A 23,161-nucleotide genomic window follows, 5' to 3' on the forward strand; every position below is an offset into this window, starting at 1 on the left:
ACATGGTTGTTCAGGCTTTACCCCTTTAAACAAGAGGACTCCTGCACCCTAAACTGGCATCAAAGCTGTCTTTAAAGGTCATTAAGAATTTACTTGTTTCATTTGTGTGTGGTAAATGCTTCTTGCTTGTCCTGGTCCCAAAATGAGGTGACAATAAAAATCATGTGATTGGAAGAGACTAGAAATGCATGCATAATCTCTTAATTGCTTTCTTAATAGAAAGCTGTATTACCTCTTCTGAGGGCTTCAATCAAAGTCTAGACAGGATATTGTACAAATGAGACTGTAGAATACAGTATTTATAACTGCAATTGCATCAAGTTGATAACTGGATTGTATATAAAGAATATGCTGTTATTTGTCCCTTCTCCTCAGAAAAAGAAGAGGCCAACATCATTTGCAGATGAGCTGGCAGCCAGAATCAAAGGAGAAGTGCCAGCCAAACAGGATGAAGAGTGCTCATGTAAGTTAACTCTTTGGTTTTGATAAGTGCTAGTACTTGTTACATAGAAGGAGACTCACGAGAGAGTTTGACAGGAGATTCTGTGTAACAATACATGAAGTTACACAGGTCTGTTATTTGAATATGTATTAGGTAAAAGCCCAACAAAAGCAATTAAAGACACTATTTTGTGTTTTGAGAAACCTCTTGGCCACAACGTATAGGACTGAATTGGAATTCAGAGTGTTATAGTAGAAAACACATTGCTTTCAGGTGAGACAGGTCACTCTCTAAGCACACATATTATTGGAAAGGATTTTTCCTCCAATCTGATCCCGCCTCTGCACACAAAACTGCATGTTTGACCTCATGTGCTTCTTCCTGTTTCAACTAAGGATGTGGAAGCCCTTGGTCACTGTAGTTTTTCTGTGAGCTCTACAGTGGAAAACCCCTCATACAGTAGATTGGTGTTTTAATGTGATGTGGATTGTTTATATTTTCTTCTTTGGGGCTTAAACGTACTGTGTTTTGAGGAACTTTTTCTTGCTACTGTTTTCTGTGATAATTTAGACTAAGTACTGCATTTACTTTGGTGTCATTTTCAAAGGGAGGGACCTCTGTCAAGTAGTTATTCTTGCAGTAAAGTAACAGTGGAAAATAGTTGACTGAAATTAAGTTGGCTAAAAGTGCTTGTGAGCCTACTTTTGACTTGTAATTTTGAGAGCATGAACAGACAAGAACAGTTTGTTTATGTGTTTTTGCAGAGTTCAAACAAACAAGCTAGGTCTGTGGATATCAGAATATAAAACATACCAGCTTACCTAGTTCAGTTACAGGAAAATCTTCCATTCATTGAAATAACCTTTTGATGGTAGCGTCATAGGAAATAAAATTCTGTCTTTACTTTTGGTAGCTGAATCAAAGTATAATATGTCTGTAGCCGTTTGAGATGCTCAAAGGTTCTGCCAGCTCTGTGTAGGATCTATACCATCTGGAATGCTGTGTTGATCTCTGGCATCTCAGGTGCCATTAGTGTGTATGTGGGCAACTGCCTGACAGAATGATGCTATTACAATTTTAAGTCCTAATTTTAGAACCTTTACTTTGTAAGTAACTGCTTCAGTAGGCTGACTCATATGAAAACATAGAGGTCAGCTACTCAAGATTTTTTTTTGTAGGTTCTTTTTACCATAGATTGGTCACAAGCTACAAGTAAATGTGGACTGTTTTATTTTTGCTTTGAAATTTTCTTCTTAAAGCGCTGCCATCAGAGACCAAAACAAGGAAAACCCTGAAAGAGAAGAAAGAAGTTAGAGTTCCGTCAGATGGTAGGTTATGCTCCCCTCTTGTTTTTGAATTACATGCTGGATTGTAAGACATGACTTAGGAAGTTGTAGCATCAAGTCTAGAAACTGGGTGGCGTATCAGTGAGCTTCTTTCAAGGTGAGTGTGTAAACAAATCTAGGTTGTGATGTGCGTGTAAAACAAGGCTAGAACAGGCTTAGTGAGAGTTCTTCCTTAAATGTGGTGGTGGAGCAATGACATACAACCCAGTCTGTCTACAGCAGTTTTTATGTGAGTGTCATGTTTGTAAGAAAAAGGTGATGGAATCAAACTAGTTTTTATTTTGGTTGTCTCTTTAATTGCTTTTCCTGAAACCTGGTCAGTCCTACCACAGTTCATGGTTCCTGTGCTTTCTAGATGAAGATGATGACATCTTCAAGCCTCCTAAGCTGACTGATGAAGATTTCACACCGTTTGGGTCTAGGGGTGGCCTCTTCAGTGGTGGAACGGGTCTCTTTGATGACGAAGAGGTGAGAATGCTGGAGAGGATAGAAATTGAGTGTGTCTTCCTTCTAAAAACAAAACTAAAGATCTCCACTAATTCCCACCTCTGCAAGGCAGGGGAGGGAAGTAGCATTGTGTCGCTGGTGCTGTCCAAATGTATTGGGACAGTGTATCTTTCTAATGGATAAACAGAACTACTTGAGTGAGGTACTTGTATTCCCCTTTGGCGCTAGTCTGCTCCAGTGGTGCTGATGAGGGATGCAAGTGTGGTTCTAGCATTACATTAGACAGGTTCTAATTCTAGCAGAGCTTACTCAGCACCTCACTTTTATCTGCAAAGATAAATAAAATGACAAAGCTTGTTTATTGTAAAATCAGATTTTTATTAAAATGCCTGTGAGAATACTGAATTTTGTCATTCTCTCTCCCTGGGTGTGCGAGAAGTTTGAGAGGGAGAGAGAAAGTGATGCCCTTCTCACTTTATCTTTCACATACCATATCCAGACAGTGATGCTGTTGGGCTTCTCTGTCTCTGGTTTATTAACTTCCCTATTGCAATTATGCTGTGTTTTTTCATCTAGTTACTGTACAATTCATGGCTTAGCTGCATCAGCAAGAAAGGTTCACCTTAAGCTTACGCTTGTGCTATGTATCTAGGGCTGACTTGATGAAGGAAAAAGTATGTTTCTGACCTTATTTTAGCATAGTTTGTGCATATGAAAGGGGATAGAAACCCAGTGTCAGGGTTACTTAAGATTTAAGAATGTGGTAGTGTATAACAAACTACTGCGTCTGATGTTGTCGTGCAGATGATATGGTAATAGTCAAGGTTAGTCCAAAACAGTAGCCAAACTGTTGCCTTTATGGGATGTTGTGTTCCTCGTTACAACTAGAACAAAAGTCAGGTGTTTCTTGGAGCAGAGAAGGCTATTAGACTGAAATTTGGAAGGAGGCCTCATGTACAGCTGATCTCAAGCTTACCATGCTGATCTACTAGAATATAGCCAACAAGCACCAAACAGGGGCATTGTGTGAAGGGAAGGGGATAGTTCCATGCAATGCTTTCCACCCAAACACAGTCTTTATTGAAAAAATATTAACATGCTTTCTTCTTAAGTGGCAGCTAACAGCTTAAAAAAAAAAAACCCACAATTAAAAAAAAAAAAAAATTAATCTGAAAGTGCAAGGCATCTTTGTGTTGGTGCAAATTCAGATGAAGCTATCATTAGATCCTCTTGGTTACTTATTGCCAAGACTGCTTTCCTCATCTTGTCGATACAGGACAGCCAAGCAGATTTGGCTGTGATTGTTGCCTGCCTTTATACACTTGTTCTTGTTTTTTTGTTACCTGAAAGTTAATTATCTAGGAAGAGTAACTTATCTTCACTTGTGCAATGGAGGAGGCCTTATTGTGCCGGAAGGCAGCCACAGTAGGTTAACAGGCAGATAGTAACAGACAAATGTACAATTAATCACTGACATCCCTGTCGCAGCCCTCCACTCCCCTACACTTTCCTAAGAATTGCTGCCTCTTTCCGCAAAACTTTCTACAAAGACCATACATTTTGAGTCTCCAGGTAGGCAACCTCTAGTACCTGACTTCCCATAAGAGAGAGGCTTTTATGAAATTAAGTGGTCTGTCCCTGGAAAGCTAAACTGTGATTCTTAGGGAGCTTTGGCACAGGGCAACTGAACGCAAAAACTTTTGTGACAGTGTCCTGCAATGCTTTTGAGCTATAATGTGTATCTCTGCACCATACTGCTGTCTTAGCATCTCTTTAGCAACAACGTAAATCATTCCTCTTATTCATGTGAAGTTCAGGAGTATGCTTTTCCTGAGCTGAATTGTTTCTTCAACCCTCACTGAGTAAGCTTCAGTAGGAAGGCCTATAAAAGTTTAATCAGGACCTAAACAGCTGCAAATTAACTAGTGTAAGCCCTTGAAGATGTGCAAATAAAAGGTAATTTGTTCTTTGCAGTAGACAGACTGATAATCAGTGTAAATTAAATTTCAGAAGACAGAAAGCTACTCTTCGGATCGTATGCACTCAAGTTAGCACTTGAGTACCTAGGTTCAAGTCCGTATGTGCAGGCATCCCTTGGAGGAGGAGGGGTGTTTACCTCCTCTGTTTTGGCCTAGAAGTGGATATTCTACATGGAAAAATCAGGAGTTGACTTTTCCCACAAAAACAAATTCACCACTTCCCCTTCCTTGCATTTTCATCTACAATCAGAGTGATCTTTTTGCTGAAGCACCAAAAGGAGAAGAATCAAAAGAGAGAGAGGAGCAAGACCCAATAAGTGAAGGTAAGAACGAACTGTTGCCTCTGTAGTCCTGTCTGTGCTGTGATTTATCACTGCTAGCGTCTAGACTGCTTTGTTTCCAAACTAGAAAGTCTGGAGTAGCAATTGTCGGCAAGCCTCTTTTCCTCCTCAGTCTTAAAAGAGAACAGCTGTGTTTTCTTGATTTTTAAATGTTTGTTCACTATGGTCTCTTACACACACCTACTCTCCTGAAGCTGAAAGGATGTCCTTACTGATACTGGCAGAGCTCTCTGCATGCACTGGGTTCCTGCTGCTGAGGAGTGCTTTGCAGGATCAACTTGTGGGTTTGAGTGGATTAAAGATTTTTTTTCTTTCAGATTAATGCATATCTGAGTTTCCCACTAGCTGCATATCTAGACCCTTAAGGAGTCTGAGCACACACTGTATACTGCAGCAGCTTTCGCTGAAGCGCTGTATTTGGTCCATTTGCAGATATGGGTTGGGAGATTGAGCCACTTTGTTTTGAGTGTATTGTATTGAAATGGTTTTGAGTGTGCAAATGTGAACTCTTGTAAAAAACTTAAAACTATGGCTGAGCCCTCAGTCAGCATGTTTTTTACTGTAGGATGTATACAATAATAATGCTGTGTGTAAATGTATATTATGTTTATAAGCTTCAGTTTAGCTGTTTTGCGAAGTTTTAGTGGAAGAAAAATAGCTAAACTGTCATATATCTGCAAAAAAACCCAGATGTTTGAGGAGAATATCTAAAGAGTTCTGAGCTGTTGAGAAGAAAAATGGAGCTCAGCAGACTTCTCAAACTCCTGTATCTATGGTAGAGTTCTGAAGGCTTTGACAGCATAAAACAAGTGCATCCATTTGTATTGTACTTCCTATGATTTCAGCATCCTCCACAAAGTCCTTAAAGAAAGTTCCTGCAGGTGCAGTATCTCTGTTCCCAGGTATGATTCATTCAATAGCAAATTGCTTCATGCACAAAATGCTGTTTTCTTTAAAACCTACTGGCAAGGTTTTAAAGAAAACTGTCCAAATACAGCAGCACTGCATTGCTTGGTCATATGCTTAGTGACAAATACAGGTGCTTCTATCATGCTAAGCCTAAACTGCAGCATGCTTTATGGGTAATCAAGATTCTATAGGAGCTCTGATGGCAGGTATTAGCAGCTGTCAGCTTCCGGTCTTGTGCTATAAACTCTTAAGAATGTGTGTTAACCGATACTATATGGCTTAAGTCTGCAGTTCATGTCATTACACCTTCTCTCCATACTCTGAGGATGAAGTGCATTTTGATCTTTCAGATTTGATCATATTCCTTTGGGTTAGCTGAACAGTTTAAACATCAAGTTCATATATTCTTGTGACACAGGTAAATAAGACCAATCTTGATTATCTGGTTTTGATTAGGAGGCATACACGTGGAAGGATCAGCTCTATAACTCAGAGTTAAAAAGAGTTAAATGCTTGTTCCATATCAGACTTCAAGCTGAGCAGTGAAAAGAAACATATGTCATCAGTCTCTCTGAGTCAACTGACTTTGGTATCTGTCTCTTTCTAGGGTCTTCATTTAACCAAGTTACCTTAAAATTAAGTTTCACCCTTTATTGAGAAAGGCCTTTTTTAAAACTATGGCTGAGCCCTCAGTCAGCATGTTTTTTACTGTAGATGTACACAAATACAGCCTTTTTACTCCAGGATCAAAGTTGTTCATCAGCAGGGGTCATTATACATAATGATAAGACTTGGTATCAAAATTAAAGACAGCAGATTGAAGTTTTCTTTATCCTTTGCTCTTTCTTGGAGGTACTGTTGCATAAATAGTGAATTTCCCATCATTCTAACAGTGTCCTGCTCTAGTTCATTAGGAATTAAGTTATATGTAGCATTAATTCAAAGTCTTCTGTTGCTCCCTCTCAGTAACTTGTAGACAGGCTGAAGTCACCAGGAAAGAAACAAGATTGAGGCTCCTTTGCTATTCAAAATCGCTTGATGAACCCATTCCCAGTGAACAGTTTGTTTAGGTACTTGGGAATGTTTAATAATCAAGCTTTGTGGCTGTATTCCTGTCAGTCCTGTGGCATTTTCTAATGGTGTGATATGCTTTTTAATAACAAACTGCTGCTGTGCTGGTCAAAATTCATGCAGTTTGCTTACTTTTAACCAAATAGCAGTTGTTCTGTATTCTGCCAAACTCTCAATTTAAGTCGGTTTTGGTTTTTTTGTTGGTTATTTTTTTTCTCACTGTTTCCAAGCACCTATACATATGAAGCAAAAAGACTGGCTTAGAACCAGGCTGCCAGTTTTTGTCAAAAACACTAGAAGTGTTTGCTGACAGTGTGTTGACATGCACGTATCACTGAAGCTGAACATTTCCACAACAAATGCAGAAGAAACAGCTGTTATGAACTTAGTCTAGTTGATCACTGCTGTGTCAGAAGTATGCAGGAATCTTGGGACCAAACTCAGCCTCACACTGTTGTACTGCTAGTGGTCTTGCATGGCAAGTGCACCTCCTCAGGAGAAGTCAGTCACCTGTCCTTCCCTCTCTTCAAGCACCTTACCACTTTTGTTTGTCCACAGTGGTGTGGCTTACTAGTTAGTAAAGTAGGATTCTGGTTTTGGAAGTCCATAGGGGCAACAGTGTGGAACTGCTGGGTCTTCTAGTTTTAACACAGAACCTGACTGCTGTTCCTAGAGGAGATGGTCAGGCTTGAGGAATAAGTGACTGCAGTGAGAGTGAGGGGCTGTCTGTCTGTGACATGGCTTGTCAGGAAGTTTCTGGCTAATGGATTTGATGTGTCATTGTTGCAGGAGTGCATTAAAAGTTGCTGTGATGGAAACTCTGCCTGGCTCCACTTTCTATGGCATCAGCTCAGCTTTTTGGTAACTCTGGCAATGATATCTCTGTGGGTGGTGGTTTTTGTTTATTTTTCCCTCCATCTGACCTGCAGGAGGAAGTGATGTGTTCAGTTCCACTGTAATTGTGGAAAAAGACAAGAAATCTGCAGCACAGAGCACAGAGAAAACTCTTAAACAGCCTGGGAAAGTTGTTCTGTTTGATGATGACGATGATGACTTCTTTGTGGGAGCAACTAAAAAGCCTCCAAATTCAGGTACCTCTGTACATATGTAGTGGAAGATTAAACATTAAAGGTCATCAAAATTCTAACCAATAGGAACCAGTGAGTTACAAAATTCAAACCTTTATCTTTGTTATTTCTGTTTTGGTGTTTGGGGGTTTTTATTTGGTTTGGTTTTGTTATTGGCATTTGTTTTCCTCAGCGTGGCATGGGACTGGTTTATTTGTACATGCTCTCTGCTGACTTTGCTCTCTTAGGATGCTTTTCCTACTACCAGGACAGTATCTAGACTTGAATCAGGTAAATGATACCGACTTTATTCACACAACCTTGAGGCCCTGTGCCAAACAGTCCCTATTGGCAGGCTCAAGGCCTTTAGAGGTGCCAAGCCAATATAAAACACTGCCTTTAGAGCTGCCAGCTGACTCTGCCCCAGTGCTTGTTGGCTGTGCTCTCAGGTAAGTGGTGTTTCCCTTTGAGAGCTTCTCTGGCTTTATCTCTTACAGACTCTTGATATTGGTCATCTTTAAAAAGGGAGCATGGTATCTTTTGAGACTGATATCTTCTCTTGTTCAGTAGTGGCTGTTCTTTTCCTGTCATTTCCTCTTTGTTTTGTCTCTTAATGCAGTCAAGTCCACAGCTGACCTATTTGATGATGATGAAGAAGGTGACTTATTCAAGGAAAAACCTGCCATTTCTCCTGTGGTTGCTGGCACAACTAAAGAAACAGAAAGCCATAGGGAGGCAGTCATGGAACAGAAGGTAATGGCATATAAATGGATTGTATGGCTAAGGTTTTAGGAAAAAGTTACTACTGCAGCTGAAGTAGTCTTTCCATGTACAACACTATGGACATGCCATATTTGTGAACAGAACTAAGTTCGTAGGGTCTTCTATGACCAGAGTGCTTCAGGGGTCCTTAGATGCATTTTGCCTCTCAGACTTTGGGTTTGAGGTTTATTGTGTGTGTGGACAGTGATTAGAAGAATCTTAGTAAGGTAGGGTTGAAATGAGAGCAAAATGAGAAGCTTCTGATAAAAAATGGTTCTGAAGTTCATGGCTGAAATGAAACCAGCCCACCTTTGGTGTCACTGTTCTGCTCTACAGAGACTGTGTCTGTACTTAACAGCAGTTTGGCTGGTGACCCATTGCTTGCCTATATTGAGAGAGAGAAAGGCAGATATCACAGTTGTACCTAAGCATATATAGTACTTGGAGTGTTTAAAAAGCTGTTTTTCAGCTGAAAACTCTTAAATTGTAGAAAGTTCTAAATGCTGTCCTGAGGACACATGTACAAAGTTTTGAGAGCCTCCTGACACCAACTCCACTTTCATTTTTAGAGTAGTGTCTTGAGAAAAGTAGTAATGCTCTTTGTTTCTATGGCTGAGATTGTATGTATTCATTTTATACGTATTCCCTGTCCAAGGGGTGTTTTAACATAATGAGCTACAGTGACTCTTCTGTTCTCTGGACTGACACATGTACAGTGCTGGGGATATCGAATGCAAACTGCTGTAGGACTTTCTCTGTATTATCTTATGAGAAGCACCTGAGCACACAGGCCAAAGCCAACTTCTATTTCTGGTGCAGTGCAAGAGTATCCATGGTCAGTGGAGCAGGAGTGGTGGTGGGAGGTCATCCGGTGCCATTGCTCTGATCTCACAGAACTTGGCTTTCCTGCTGGAGAGTATGAGAACTGATTCAGCAGCACAGTTCCTGCTGTCAGGAAGTGAGGGTTATGTTTTATTCCAAGCTTGCTGACAGTACTGCTTGGGTCTGGAATCATTCTGAGTTTAATGACAGTATAGCTGGTGGCAGGCTGGGGCTGTGTTGTGATAATGCAGGAAATGCTGGCTGGCACAAACTGCTCTATTCCTTTACAAAACACAACTTGTTAAAAGAAACATTTTCATTTAACTCGTGAGTGAGCCTGGCATGAGTTGATGAATACGTTTTTCTGCTGAGAAGGATGGTGGTGGGAGGAGAGGCCTGTGGTAAGACCTGCAAATCACTTGTGCATAGCTCTGGCTACATGTGAGGAGCTCACTCAAAAGATAAGTTTTGGACTTCAGCCCGTGGGTGACAAGCTTATATTCTGTCCCTTCAACTGCTGGGATGCTGCCAGCAGCATGCCTCTTAGAAAGGATCATATGATGTTCCTGTCCTTACTGAATCTAAATGGGTGCTGATGCAGCATTGTTTATTTGTCCTAAAGAGTCAGCCGTCTTCAGGGGAGGACTTCAAGACTTTATCTGAAACACCTCCAAGAAAACAGAAGAGCCTCTTCTCTGATGAGGAGGATTCTGAAGTAAGTATCTCTTCAATAATTCCCTACAGAAATCCTTGGGATTTGAGTCACTCTTACTTCAGTCCACTCATATGTGGAAACTCCTTATTTATCTGTAGGATTGGGAACTCTGACATTTATACATCTACTCGCAGCCATCCTGAAAGTTCCTTCTCGCTCCCAGAGTGAAATCTCTTGACTTTTTCATAGAATCATTTTCGTTGGAAAAGACCTTTAAGGTCATCAAGTCAAACTGTTAACCTAACACTGCCAAGTCCACCTCTAAACCATGTCCCTAAGAACCTCATGTATGTGTCTTTTAAACACCTCTAAGGATGGTGACTGAACCACTTCCCTGGGCAGCCTGTTCCAATGCTTCACAACCCTTTCTGTAAATAATTTTTTCCTAATATCCAATCTAAACCTTAAGGCCATTTCCTCTTGTCCTATCCCTTGCTACTTGGGAGAAGAGACCAACACCCTCCATGCTACAACTTCCTTTCAGGTAGTTGTAGAGACCTATAAGGTCTCCTCTCAGCCTCCTTTCCTCAAGGCTAAACAGCCCCAGTTCCTTGAGCTGCTCCTCGTAAGACTTGTGCTCCAAACCCTTCACCAGCTTCATGGCCTTTCTCTGAACTTGCTCCAGAACCTTTCTTGTATTTCCCTATATTCAGAGAGTTAAACTTGTGTGGTATGCACAGGCATAAATTGAAAGCCTGAAGAGAGGAAAGATCAGCAAATCAAGAACAAGAATCATGAAAGACTGCAAACTTTAATCTTGTGTCCGTAGTTCCAGCTAGCAATTAATCTGCAAAACTGAGGAAAATCCCTGCAGAGTTGCAGGTGATTGGTACAGCTGAGTAAGACAATCTTTTCCTACTTCACAGGCACAGTAAACATGTTTTTTAAAAATAAAAGCATGAATGTCTCATTTAGAGTTCTTATTGCATTGCTTTGCAAAGTGATGTTTCTTTGGTTTGCACAGGACTTGTTTTCATCAAGTAAAACTGTGAAATCCAAAGCTACAGCTCTTCCCACCAGCAAGTCCATGACAAAAGCTTCGCTCTCCTTGTTTGATGATGATGAAGAGGTAAGTACCACTTACTGATACTGCCTGTGTATGGGAACACTCCTCCACAGGCTATTGCAAAGGCGGCAGGAAATATTCAGAAGTCTACAACACTAAGCTTGTAAATGGAGCTTGTAAATTAGAGCACCAGGTCGATCATGCATTATGCAGCAGTTCTGAGCATGTGGGCAGCATTACGGAGGAGAATGGTAGCAGGGATTTTTGCAACTTCTTGGTGTCTTTTTAGTATTTTGCAGTCAGTGCATATCATTTGTGGACCTAAATGTGAAGGGCATTGTTGCTCTGATTGATAGGACTAGAGAATACAGAGCAATAGAATGCGTATGAGCTTCAAGAAGCTGTTTGATCCTGGCCTGTGTTACCTGGCCACATGGATGACTTTTTGCTTCTCTTGTGTCATGGCTGGTCAGTTCCTTTTTTCACACTTTTCAGTGTGTAAGAGTTGTGGCTGCTAGTGTAGAAACTGACATCAGAACACAGTTTGTGCATAAAAATTAACAAAATTGAATTAGTGTGTTCTTTTATTACCTCTTTTTACCCTCTTCTTCCTCCCACCCGACTGCAGCCTTCATGGTGAGTTAATTTACCCCATAGTCTTAATCTGGGGCAAATCGGGGGCCTCCTTAGAGCCCTATGATAGAGGACTTCTGCAAACTCAAAGGTTTCCTGTTCAAGAGGGGGCTGCTTTCAGCTCACCTTTCTGAATAGGAGCTGTTCAGAAGCAACCATCAGGATAGTGAAACATTTTGTAATGTGGTGAAGTCTCTGGTATCTGCCACAAAAGTTGTGTTATGGAGCTGAAGTTTAAGTTGAGTGGAGAAAAACATAAGTAATTGTTAGGTGGTGAAGTCAACATATGCTTTTGCATGTTCTGATGCCTATATAATAATCTGCATGAATGTCTTCAGGTGAAAAGTCTTTGTTCTTGCCCAGAGGGAGTGGTTCTGCCTGCCTAATGCCTGTTCTCTCAGAACAGCATTTGTTCTCTGTTTCATCACGTAGATGTAGAAACAGTGCCCCATTGTGTTAGCTGCTGTGCAACAGAATCGCTGTGTGGTGTTTTTGGGCTGCTGGGTCAAGCCTCCTATGGTGGAGAATCTGTGGGCCAAAAGGTGCTTACAGATTTCTGGTCTATCAAATGCTGTGTGCGTAGAACTTCCTGTACCAGAATACTGTATCACGCTTGAAATTGTCTTCAGAAAAGGTTCACAAAACACCATTTATTTTTTCCTACTCATCTGAGAACTGAATAGCAACACTATCTTGAATGCTGATGGCTTCTCGGAGAGCTTTTCATTGTGGCTTTGACTTTTGATTTATTTTTTTTTTACTTTTATTTTAAGGATCTTTTTGGTGTGGTGCCTGTCAAGAAGCAACAGGAAAAAACCCTGGAAGAGAAAGCAAAACAGTCAGAGTCTCTCAAGAAAGCCTCCAGTTTATTGTTCAGCAGTGATGAGGAGGTACTGAGGAGTAAGGTTTGGCTGAAAGGGGTTACTGGGCTTTATGCTGGTCAAAGCATAAAACCATTGAGACAGGAACCACAGTCAAACTCTTCTGTGTCCACATGCCATGGCTGTCCTAATCCTGTGACTTGTTTGCATCTGAGGAAGCTGTCTGATTCTTGGCCCAGATTATCTCGGGATTTAGGTAACAAAAGTCATGTGGAAGAGAAATCAGTTTTTTCAAAGTCATTTATAGAAAGATCGATAGGAAATGGAGGCTGCTGCCAACAAATCTGACTTTAAAGTACTAAAAGGAAAAAAAATAAGTTTGCTCTTACTGCTTTAATTTCTGTAAGGAAAGTTTAGCAGTTCTATATAGATATGTAGAAAGTTTTTATTTGTTTGAGGGTTTTGGGGTGGGGGGGGTTGTGTGTGGTGGTGGTTGGGGTTTTTTTGTTTGGTGGATTTTTTTTTTTTAATTTTTTTTTTTTTTAATCTAGGGGTGGGAAAAATGAAACATAACTAACTAGGTTTTCTGGAGAGCAGCCCTCTTCTAGGGGTGGATTAGGTGTTGTCCTGCATCTTAAATGAAAGCCAGAGACACTAAGTAAATCAAAAACTTGTCTGGAAAGCCTCTGAATTAACTCACATGAACAGGATACAGATGTCCTTAGCCCTCCCACCCCCCAAAATGACTCTTCTGTGTAGACTTGATTTTATTACTTGTCCCATAATTGCTTGTTTAGTAGATACTAGTAATATCTTTAGATGCATCTTTTATCTTAATGTAGAATAAACCAAGTCCATGCTTCAACATGCCTGTAGTCCCTTGTAGAAAGGGGACTAACAAAGGCAGGGAACAGGGCAAACCACTTGGAATACGTGGAATAAGAAAACACACAAGCCAGCAAGCTCTCCCAGCCCCAGAAATGTTTCCTTCTAATGTAGATTTTTGACTTGCTCAGTGGGTAGTTGTCCAGTGGGTAGGCTTGATTAAATGCTAGCTTGGAGGCGGGGGTGGGAGGGAAGAGAAAATTGCTGTGCGTGGAGGTTGAGGAAATGAGAAGTACAGCATCATGCACTCTAGTAATGAGATGTATTGGGTGTGGCTGTTGTGCTTTTTCTTGGGGTTTTGTTGTTTTTTTGTGGTTTGATTATTTTTTTTTTCCAAACATAAAACTTGCTAATTTTTTAAGTAGTTCAGATCAGGTTCTACTGGGTGACCTTACTGCTGTGGCTGCAGTTGACACTGACCTCAGTTGTTGAGAACAACTATAATAGTAAAGCATGCATACCCTGCTTTGCTGGGCAAAGTCTAGATGCCAACCAGTGGCCAGGGTCTTTGTAAAGCTTGAGAAAAGTCAGATTACAGTGGCTAACACAAAGGAAAACAGACTAGTAGAAAGATGCAAGGGCTGCCAAGATGCTGAAGTGTTTCTGCTTATAGAGAAAATGGGAAAGGGGTTTTGACCTAGCCAAAAGAAAACTTAAGGGTTCCTTGTTTTTAAGGAACACTGGAATGTCTCCAAGCCGGCTAAACTTCCTTCAGAAGATGACCAAAAAGAGGACCCTGCAAAACCAGCTAGCACTGTCAGTCAGGCTAAAGCTGTGAAGAAGATGAGCCTCTTTGAGGAAGAGGATGAGGAGGATTTATTTGCAATCACTAAAGAGAGGTGATAGTCCCGGGAGAGGAGGGGGGGGTCATTTTTTTGGAACAGCACAGCAGTGCCCTCAAAAGCAGATGGACCCAGGCCTATTGCAAGTGTTGTCCCTTGCTACTGAAGAGGAAGCGGAGGTGTGTGAGTGGGAATGGGCAGGGCTGGGCTTTTTTACCTCTTTTGTATCTGTGATGGATCATTCTCTTTACCACCACTGAACTGGGCTCTCCATTTCCATGCCTGCAGTATAGAATCCTCTTGACCTCTCTTCATCTTCACTTCTGCAGAAAGCTGTGTAGACAAGAAGGGAGGTTGGTAGAGTTGTTGAGACAGTGAGGAAGCTGAGTCCTGTATCTGGGACCATGTGCTGTAAATTGTGATCCTAAGTGATACTTTTAAAAAGATGCAGTGCATGGCCTTTGAAACTTTTGCACTGAATCTTCCACTTTCTCCTTTCTCTCATTGCAGCCAAAGAAAGCCACAGAAAGCATCGTTATTGTTTGAAGATGATGCTATTAATGAAGAATCACTCTTCAGCTCCCAGTCAACACTTCCTTCAGCTGCTAAGGCTGCAGTGGTACCTGTCCTTTCTTTTAAAACTAATGTGTAACACTTAGTCTTTTTATAGTCTATATTCCTTGTTAGGTACTGAATGTAAGTCTGACTTATTTTAGACAATGGTATCTCTAGCAAACTGGGAATGGGAACAGAGCAAACTGAACTCTTACATGTGAAATTTCTTACTACCATCAGCTTAATAGAGATATCAAAATTTTCTTGACTGCTAACCCTAAATTTGTTTGGCTTATGCTAAAAACCCTTCCTGAGGATGTTTTGTGAGCTCTCAACCATAAAATACTATTAAAAGGAACAAACTGCTGACTGTGAAGCTAGGACTTCACTCTGTGTCACCTCAACCCAAGCTGATTCAGTTGTGTCCACAGGCTTCCTGCTGGCCCTCTGTTGAGGGTGCTTATGCTGTCCTCTGTCTTAAGAGTTTAGACCATAGTGTGCTGTCTGTCTGATTGTGCTTTGGAATTGAGAGTAGGAGTTGCAAAAGCTTAATGCAGCTGTATCTGTAGTGGGAATTCCTGTACGTGTGTGTGCCACTTCCCTTCCTGCCCTTGCCTTTCTGCTTAGTGGGAAAACAATTGTCATGGCCCATAAAGCTAATAGGCTTGGGAACAGAAGAAACAGGTGAGGCACAGTTCAGCTGCTGGCAGTGCACCAACCAGACAAGATACCCAGGGCATCTGTTCTAAGCCTGCAACTGCTTCCTGGCACTCTTTAACCAGACTCAAGAGTCTATAATACTAGAAATCAAAAGTTGCAGACCAGAATGTCCCATGGGGGGAAAGTAGAAGTCAAGCACGTTTCCAGTGTCCTAGGCTCCTGCAGAAGGCAAACTGAGACTCTGCTATCCCACAGCAGTGTAGGATTCTTATAAAACCACCAATTTTATTCACCAGAATTGTCTTAATTTTGCAGCAGAAAGTAAAACTCGTACAAGCACCACCCTTCTTTAATGAAGAAGAAAAGGAGAAAAAGGAAGATCTGCCAGATGGAGCAGCGAAGTCTAAGCAGGTAGAAGATACATTATGGTGTTTAGAAGAGCCTGGAGCAGTTCCTGTGCCTAGAGGAACAGATGTTGCAGGGCAGAAAACAAAGGAAAAAGTGAGGGATTTTCTTACATTAACCTGAAGTTCGGTAAAGGCTTGTTTAAACAACAAAAAACCCCAAACCAGAAACAAACACCAAAAAAACCCAAACAACCAAACAAAATACACACACAGACACACTCAGAAAACCCACAGTCTGTGCTACTCTGGGACAGAATTTTTTTCCTGGATTGCCTCTTCTATTACCAAGGAGAGAATAACTGTCTCCATTTAGCAAAATCATTTGTCAGTCAAACAGCAAATTGATTAAATGGCATTTAAAAGTTGTTTCCCAGTTGATGCACATAATTGCTTGGTGTTTCGTTTGGGGTTTTTGGTTTGGTTTGGTTTTTTTTGGAAGGTGGCAGGAATCTGGTTCATTTTTCCTCTGAAGTGGGTTGATAATCTTTAATCACATGAACAGAGCTTTCCTTTAAGAGAGAGCCTATACTAACGTGTAGGCTTTGCTTTAAGCTTGGTACCTTTGTTTCAACATACCATTTGATGAATTATAAATGGTGTTGGTAGCTGTGGATTTCAAGATTGTGAATTTCTCCTGGGCAACACTGTTACAGAGCAGTATTGATGTGTATTATTGAAGAAGCTTCAGCAGAACTTTATCTTGGGCATGGCCTTACTGAATGATTGTTGAGGAATTGCCAGCTGATGGATTTCCAGAGTAGTTACTGTGCTTTGCATTTTCCTGAGTGCATTCAAGGTTCGGGTTGTGCTGCCCACTCCAAAGAATTGCAAGTTGCATTAACTAAGTACCTCAGAGAAAATGGCAAAGTTGCTTAATGCAGCCTTGTGGTGCATATGCATCTAGTGTATGGATGAGGAGAAAACCTTTCTGCAGGAAACTGCTTATCAACAGTGCTGCTGTGTAGTGTACAGGAGGAAACTTGTGTTCCACTCAGAGCCATAAAGTGTGTCCTCTTCTTTATCGACTGTCTCTTGCTAATGTGCATCTGGCTGTTCTGTCTGCTTAGGAAAAATGAAGCGAATATAGTTGTCTGCTTGGTAATGGATTGCGGAACTCTGATCACTGCTGGCATTTAACTGAGAAAACTTAGTGGGTTTTAGGCAAACCTGAACTAAATAACAGGCTGATTTTTGTGTGTGTGTTGTGGTTTTTTTTTTTTTGGTGGAGCCCTTTGCAGCAACATCCTCAGAGCCAGCCAGCAGTTCAGATCTGTTTGCAACATCACCACCAGCTCTGGAGAAAGATGTCAAGACCCAGGCTAGGAAAGTGTTAAGCTTGTTTGAGGAGGAAGAGGAGAGACTGGAAGATGATGATGGCATTAAAAATGCACAGAAAGAAATTGGTGTGGTGAGTCCACGCTCTTGAACACTAAGAAATAGTATTTCTGCCTCCCCTATTCTAGACATGGTTTTGTTCTTACCCTTCCCTCTCTTCATGTCATAGAAGCTAATCTTCTTCTATTTCTAGACTTCCACATTCTTGGCTTAGGAATTATTGCTGCTCTTCCCCATAATCCTGAATTCCTTTGTAAATTTTTTTCCATTCCACTGACTCAAAAGTATTTGCTGCATGCTAGTATGAATAATAAAAATTGTGCAGATGTTTTGGTGCAGCTACCTGATGTCTGCTGTACAGAACTGATTCCCCAGTTATCCCTCAAGGCAAGAGCTACTAGAAAGTAGAAGGATGTGAAATGTAAAACCTTGTGGTTTTTCCCTTTATTTTCTTTATATTGTTGCAGTTTGCTTGGTGGATATATGCCTGCAAACGTAGCTTCAACAAGAGTCATCTTAATTCTATGTTCTGATTTTCAAGTATGTGTGTTCACTTGTTTAAAAAAAGCCTACAGTTGCTATACTCTTGCTGTCTGGCTTTCGTGATATAGCGTATACCATGAAGAGTTAGACGTTGAATCTTCAGCAGCAATATCCTTGAATCCATAGCAATGATCTCGTTTCTACATGATGCAGATCTACCAACATTTTTTATGTAAATTTGAAGTCATGTCAAAAAGTATAGACTGTGTACTACAGTATACCGCAAGGTTTCATCATCTTAGCATGATCATGTAAAGTAAGTCGTCAACCCTAAGGGCTGTACATGCTTTGTTCAGAATGAAGTAGATGGCTTTTGGAGAAAAATCCCTGTTTATAGCTGCTTCTGTGTTAAAATGTGTTGTTAGCTTGAGCACTAATTGTTGTGAGAGGGAACATTCTGAGCTGTTTTCAGGAAGCCACGTCTGTCTAACAAATTAGCAAAGAAACAAATTCTTTCAAATCTTTCCTTCAGAGCACTCTGCTGTCAGCATAGAACAGTCACAAAGTGATTAAGGTGCTGAAATGCATATTCATGTGGAAATCAAAATAGGTAATTTAGGAACTTAATCTTTTTGATAGGCAAATCTGAAAGGTGCTGCTATTTTCCTTGCTTATCTCAGCATAATAGGTGTTTTATGTGTGGATACTTCTAGATGTGCATTAGCTTTTCATGTATTTGAGCATAAACAGCATTTCTAGTGCTCTAAAACTGTGACCTGGCTTTTTCTGTGAAATTAAAACTGGTGCACAGAGAGGCCAAGAATGGAGCAGTAATAAAAATTATAGGACAGGGTGAGTGGGCCAAAAATCGTGTATGGGAAACTAGCTTTAGTAGACAGCCTTTGGGGCTTCTGGAGACTTGGACTAGGAAGGGGAGAATTGGCCTTTATTCTTATGGCTACTGTTCCTGCTGCTTGGATTTGGAGTCTGATGTTGTGTTGCTGGACCTGCAGTCATGCACTTAAGAGGTGTCCTGTCATTTGCTGAGGTCCTGAAGAGACAGCAGGGGGGTGAAACAGATACTGGCCTTTACTGAGACATTCAGTGGGGCCTTTGCCTTTTGAAAGTCAGACCTGGGTGCATACAGTGACCATGATCACAGAAAGGCCTTGGTTTTGATGTCCAAGCAGCTGATACTGGTTTATTTGCCAGATAGTGGAGGGCTGATATGGTGATGTATTTGTCTGTCAACCTTCCCTCTCACCAGCAAATTTGAAAGTACAAGTTCTTGTCAAAGGCAGACAATATGTTCTGTTCTTTATTGTGGGGGTGTATTTGCTTTAATGGGAGGAGAACAGGGAATCTAGCAACAGTTATAGCTTTACAGGCCTTCAACCTGTGGGGCTTTTTTAGTTTATTCTCCTTCAAGAAGGTGTCTTCGGAAGATAATTAACCAGATTCTCTTCCTCTCGCTTCTGTGTCCTGCACCCTCAGCTGAAAAATTCAAGGCATAAAAGTCTTACTGAAATATAAACCTTAGCGTATACTCATGTTAACATACTGAAAACTTTTTTCCTTCCTTCCTTCTAAGGAAGCTTTAGAGGTAAATAGTAGCAGCTGGATCTCAGGTCAGCTAGATTTTGGTTAATGTCTTCTCATCAAATTGAACTGTGTATACAAATATTGACGTTCTAAGTTTTGCAAATTTGGTTCAAACTGAAATATGTAACTGGCAGCTAACGTTGTATTTTTGTTACCAGGGTTGTAGTGTAGCCTCATGTGAATTGTAACATACCATATCACTAAGCAAATAAACTCAAGGGAGGGAATTTCTCACTGTGTGGACCTTTCTGCTTTCCTTGTAGGCTTCTGAGAAAAGTACTCGGCCCAAAAGCACTGGAGTCTTTCAAGATGAAGAGCTCCTCTTCAGTCACAAACTTCAGAAAGACAATGATCCAGACGTTGACCTCTTTGCCAGCACCAAGAAATCGATGGTAAGTTCAAAGTCTTCTGCTGAATCTGCTATTTAAAAACAGTCTTTGAATTGTGCAGCCTACTGGCATTCCTTATTTGAACACCACTTAGAAGTCACTGATTTCTAGGGAGGGCCAAGTGCTAATATCAATTCAGGCATCATGGGCTGAAGGAGATGTGCTTTTGATCTGCGACACATCTTTTCTTTTTTCTTTGTCTCTTTAGACTGCAAACCGTATCATGAAGCCATCATCTGGAGGAGGGCTTTTTGGGGATGATGATGAGGATGATCTCTTCAGTACCACTAAAACAAACCTTCTGGTATCTGTTCCTTTACTGTAAATGGCTTATATAAATGACATTGGAAAGAAATGTATGGAGGGGACTTTTTTCCATATGTATTCCCACAAGAAATTAAGTGACTTCTCAAATCTTTTTGAGAGAATAGAAATTGCCATTGTGACCTTGAAGACATAGGGAACAAACAGATGCATTAGGTCTCCCAAAGCTGGGATGAGAGGATTGGATTCTTTTTCTTTTTGTGTACCACAGGGACTGGCTTAGGTGTAATAGAACACACCTGAGCAGAAATCAGAATAATAGAGTTCGAATTGTATAATTATTTTGTTGTTTAACTTGCTAATATTACTTCCCTGTAGTTTAAACATGACTGGTAAGCCTTGCTCTATGACTTACATAATTGAACTCTCTGCAGGTTGGTTTGACTTAAGGTAATGAACACAGTATTAAAATCCTTGTGATCACTGGATTGTTTTTAGAGGCCAAGCAACTGCATTAATGAACTAGATTGCATTACAGGTGGTCTGAGGTCAAAGTTCTAACATGCATTCTAAACTGCTACTCTAAATGTATTTAGCTTAAATAAATTGAAGACAGCTTTTAGTCTATTTTCATGTTTATAGCTGGAAGTTAGGCTAAAAAACTGGCAATAGTTCCTGGAAACATTTATTTGAGGACTGTGGAAGGGTTGGTCTTAAGTAATTAGTGCTTGGCAGCTATACATGGAGGCTCTTTGCTTGAAAACATAAAAATAGCAGTGTTCCTTAGTGAACTTGGTGCTTTTGTTTTTTCACTGCTGTCCTGTGCATCAGGAAATTTGCATGCATCTGAGTGTTTATTGAAACTTTCATTATTTATCGTTAGCATAGACAGCGAAAGTTGAGGTAGGCTGAAGGAATGGAGGAGAAGGCTCTTGTCATTGCAGAGCCAAAAGTCAGTGCCATCTATGCATTAAAAGATGTGGCTAACCTTCTTTTCAGATAGAACCAAGATTTTTTTAAAAGCTTTGCTTTTGTTTGTTTGTTTTTGTTTGTGTGGTATTTTTTGTGGGTTTTGTTTGTTTGTGGTTTTTGGTTTGGTTTGTTGTTTTTTTTTTTTTGGGGGGGGTGTGTTGTGGGTTTTTTTTTTAATCTGCAGACCATGACTTTTAGCCGATTAATGTTGATTTGTGCTATTAATGCTTTCAGAAAACAGCCGAGAAGGAAACATTTAAGGCCAGTACTGGCCCTTCCTCACATGGCAGTAACCTTCTGGAAAATGCTTTATGTGCCAAACAAGATGAAGCTCTGAAGGCAGTAACTACAGAGGCAAGTACTTGAATCTTGTGCCTTGAACAGCATGCAAAGAAAAAGGAGGTGTAGCATTTTGTTTTAAATAAGTCTCTTGAAAAAATCAAAACTAATGCGTAGATTCACTGGCTGCAAAGCAGCAATGCATGACCAAACTTGTCTCTGCTTATCAGCCTCTGCGCTGTTACTAGCAAGAAGTTTAAATGCTGTTTCTTGATATAGTGTGTTATTCATTGCCCACACACTTACAAGGGCAAAATACAAGGCAATGAAGAACTGCACTTCAAGTCCAGTTGGATTGAAAGTGGGTGGTTGTTCGTTTTTATCTGAAGTGTCAGTGTTGGTTGGAATGAATGTGATTTTTAAAGTATAAGTAGGCTTTATTGGAAAGATCAGGGCATGCAGCACAAATCTGTGGCAGTTGAAAGGCTTTATGATGAGCAAATAAGACTCCTACTCCTGTTCTTAATCTTGCGGAACCAAGGGTCTCTGAAGAGGCAGCCTGGATCAGAGTTCCGGCTTGTGCCTCAGCAGAGCTGCTTGTTGGATTTCCATCTGTAGATCAGCTTTTTATTGTGGGGGGTGGGTGTGGGGTGTTCTTTTTTAGCTCCCCTGGGCTGAGGAACACAGAGCATGTCTGTAGGGCTAGTAATTAGCCTGTCTTTCCTTATGGTGAAGTATTCCGTGAAGTGTAGAACCACACTTGTCATCCTTTTTTTGTAGCTGCTGACAGCCTGGTATAGTAATGATGTCAGCCTGTCTGAGATTCAGCTGAACACCACATGCATTTCAGTGGAGAACAATCTCCTCAGACACTAGGATTCCTCTATCATGCTATCAAGACCACCAAACCAGTATCCTAACCTTGTAAACCTTCAGTTACTTCAAGACGGCTGAAGGGGCTCTAACAGCCCAGTCACACTAACAGCAGTACAGCCCAGCTCACAGAACCATGGCAGACGTACAAAATTGTGGAAAGCAAACCATGGAAAGTACACCTTAGCTGATTTGGTTCATCCCTGAGTCCTATAATTGGCCCAAGTCTTCAGACCAAACAGCTGCCCTTGCTCTTCTAGTCCTACTTCTGGCACTCACTTCCCTGAAGCTGTTTTCCTTGCAAGGCTGAGAGGTCCAGTTTTGTAGCCCTCTTGGCTTCCATGTAAGCTTCATTGAAGTCTGTGGCCCTATTATATCCAGTTACAAAGAACAGTTGGTTGTATCATGATCTGGCAGCAAGGCTTCAGAGCATCTAAGGAGAGGGGGTAGCTGTCACAGTTTTGATTTGACTGGTGTTTTGTGTGACCTGGAGAAGATGCAAGTTGTTGGGTTACTATGGCAAAGTATAATATTGGGTAGAAGGAGAGTGGAATAAAATGTGATAATGAAGGTGAGGCTATGGCATGTGGGGAACTGAAGCTGAAAATTGAGTGACTGTAGCTCTGTAGTAGAATGTGATGATAACAAGAAGAAATTGGTAAGCAGTGAGCTGCTTTCTATAGATGTATTAAAATGCAAACTATGGTCTGGTTAATAACAACTTGTCCACTTGTTTAATCCAATGTAATTTTGTGCAGAAATCTACAGGTCCTGTTCACATTAAAACCAAAGAGCCCTCATCTCGGATTGGAAAGCTACAAGTAATTAACTTTACTGGAATTTTGACTTAAAAAAAAAAATCATCCTTGCCTCAGTGATGGCTTTCCCTGAAATTTCCTTTCTTACTCTTGCAATTTTATTAATTTTTTTCAGATGGTGTATTTTTAATTACTTTTTCTGTATTGCATGTGTAATGTTATTTCTCCCTCCTGTTTTAGACCTGACTCTGAGCAGCACTGCTTACTCTATTTGGGAGGCAGAGGGTGGGCTCCTCTTTGACCTGCTATTCTTCTCAGTACTATTTTAAGAATGTGACTCTTAACAATATGTTCAGAGAGTCTTAGGGGGTTGGTGTTTTGCTTTAGTCCCTCTTCTGATATGAAATGACTAATAACTGTCTATATTACAGTATCTCTCTTAATGTCAGAACTCTTATTGTCCTCAGACATGATACTGAGCTGTGTAGGTGTTTGATCTGACATAACGTGGCCATTCTGTCCTTGAAGTTCTTACACAGAATAAGTGTTGAGCACT

The 23,161-nt window shown here is 40.7% G+C and overlaps 1 protein-coding gene across 8 annotated transcripts in view; it reads left to right on the plus strand.

Moving 5' to 3' along the window:
• The window catches only part of LOC308042270 (WASH complex subunit 2A-like), a gene marked incomplete at its 5' end in the record, with an annotated part of 41,685 nt that overhangs the window by 6,735 nt on the left and 11,789 nt on the right, over positions 1–23,161 (plus strand). For 3 of the 8 annotated variants that reach the window (XR_013922339.1, XM_080347542.1, XM_080347548.1), the window contains 18 exons: positions 376–463; positions 1,702–1,770; positions 2,144–2,256; positions 4,465–4,537; positions 5,401–5,457; positions 7,465–7,634; positions 8,227–8,355; positions 9,809–9,901; positions 10,866–10,970; positions 12,314–12,430; positions 13,922–14,085; positions 14,539–14,647; positions 15,559–15,744; positions 16,879–17,058; positions 19,334–19,462; positions 19,668–19,763; positions 20,930–21,049; positions 22,606–22,668. Coding sequence is in view for 7 of the 8 variants with exons in the window: in XM_080347542.1 (XP_080203668.1) it covers positions 376–463; positions 1,702–1,770; positions 2,144–2,256; positions 4,465–4,537; positions 5,401–5,457; positions 7,465–7,634; positions 8,227–8,355; positions 9,809–9,901; positions 10,866–10,970; positions 12,314–12,430; positions 13,922–14,085; positions 14,539–14,647; positions 15,559–15,744; positions 16,879–17,058; positions 19,334–19,462; positions 19,668–19,763; positions 20,930–21,049; positions 22,606–22,668 (2,061 nt within the window). Of the gene's footprint in view, positions 1–375; positions 464–1,701; positions 1,771–2,143; positions 2,257–4,464; positions 4,538–5,400; positions 5,458–7,464; positions 7,635–8,221; positions 8,356–9,808; positions 9,902–10,865; positions 10,971–12,313; positions 12,431–13,921; positions 14,086–14,538; positions 14,648–15,558; positions 15,745–16,878; positions 17,059–19,333; positions 19,463–19,667; positions 19,764–20,929; positions 21,050–22,605; positions 22,669–23,161 lie in introns of all 8 variants that reach the window. The other 5 variants (XM_080347545.1, XM_080347543.1, XM_080347546.1 and 2 more) reach the window with 5 other exon arrangements.

The sequence above is a fragment of the Nesoenas mayeri genome, assembly GCF_963082525.1.
Source record: "Nesoenas mayeri genome assembly, chromosome: 7".
NCBI classification, from domain to species: domain Eukaryota; kingdom Metazoa; phylum Chordata; class Aves; order Columbiformes; family Columbidae; genus Nesoenas; species Nesoenas mayeri.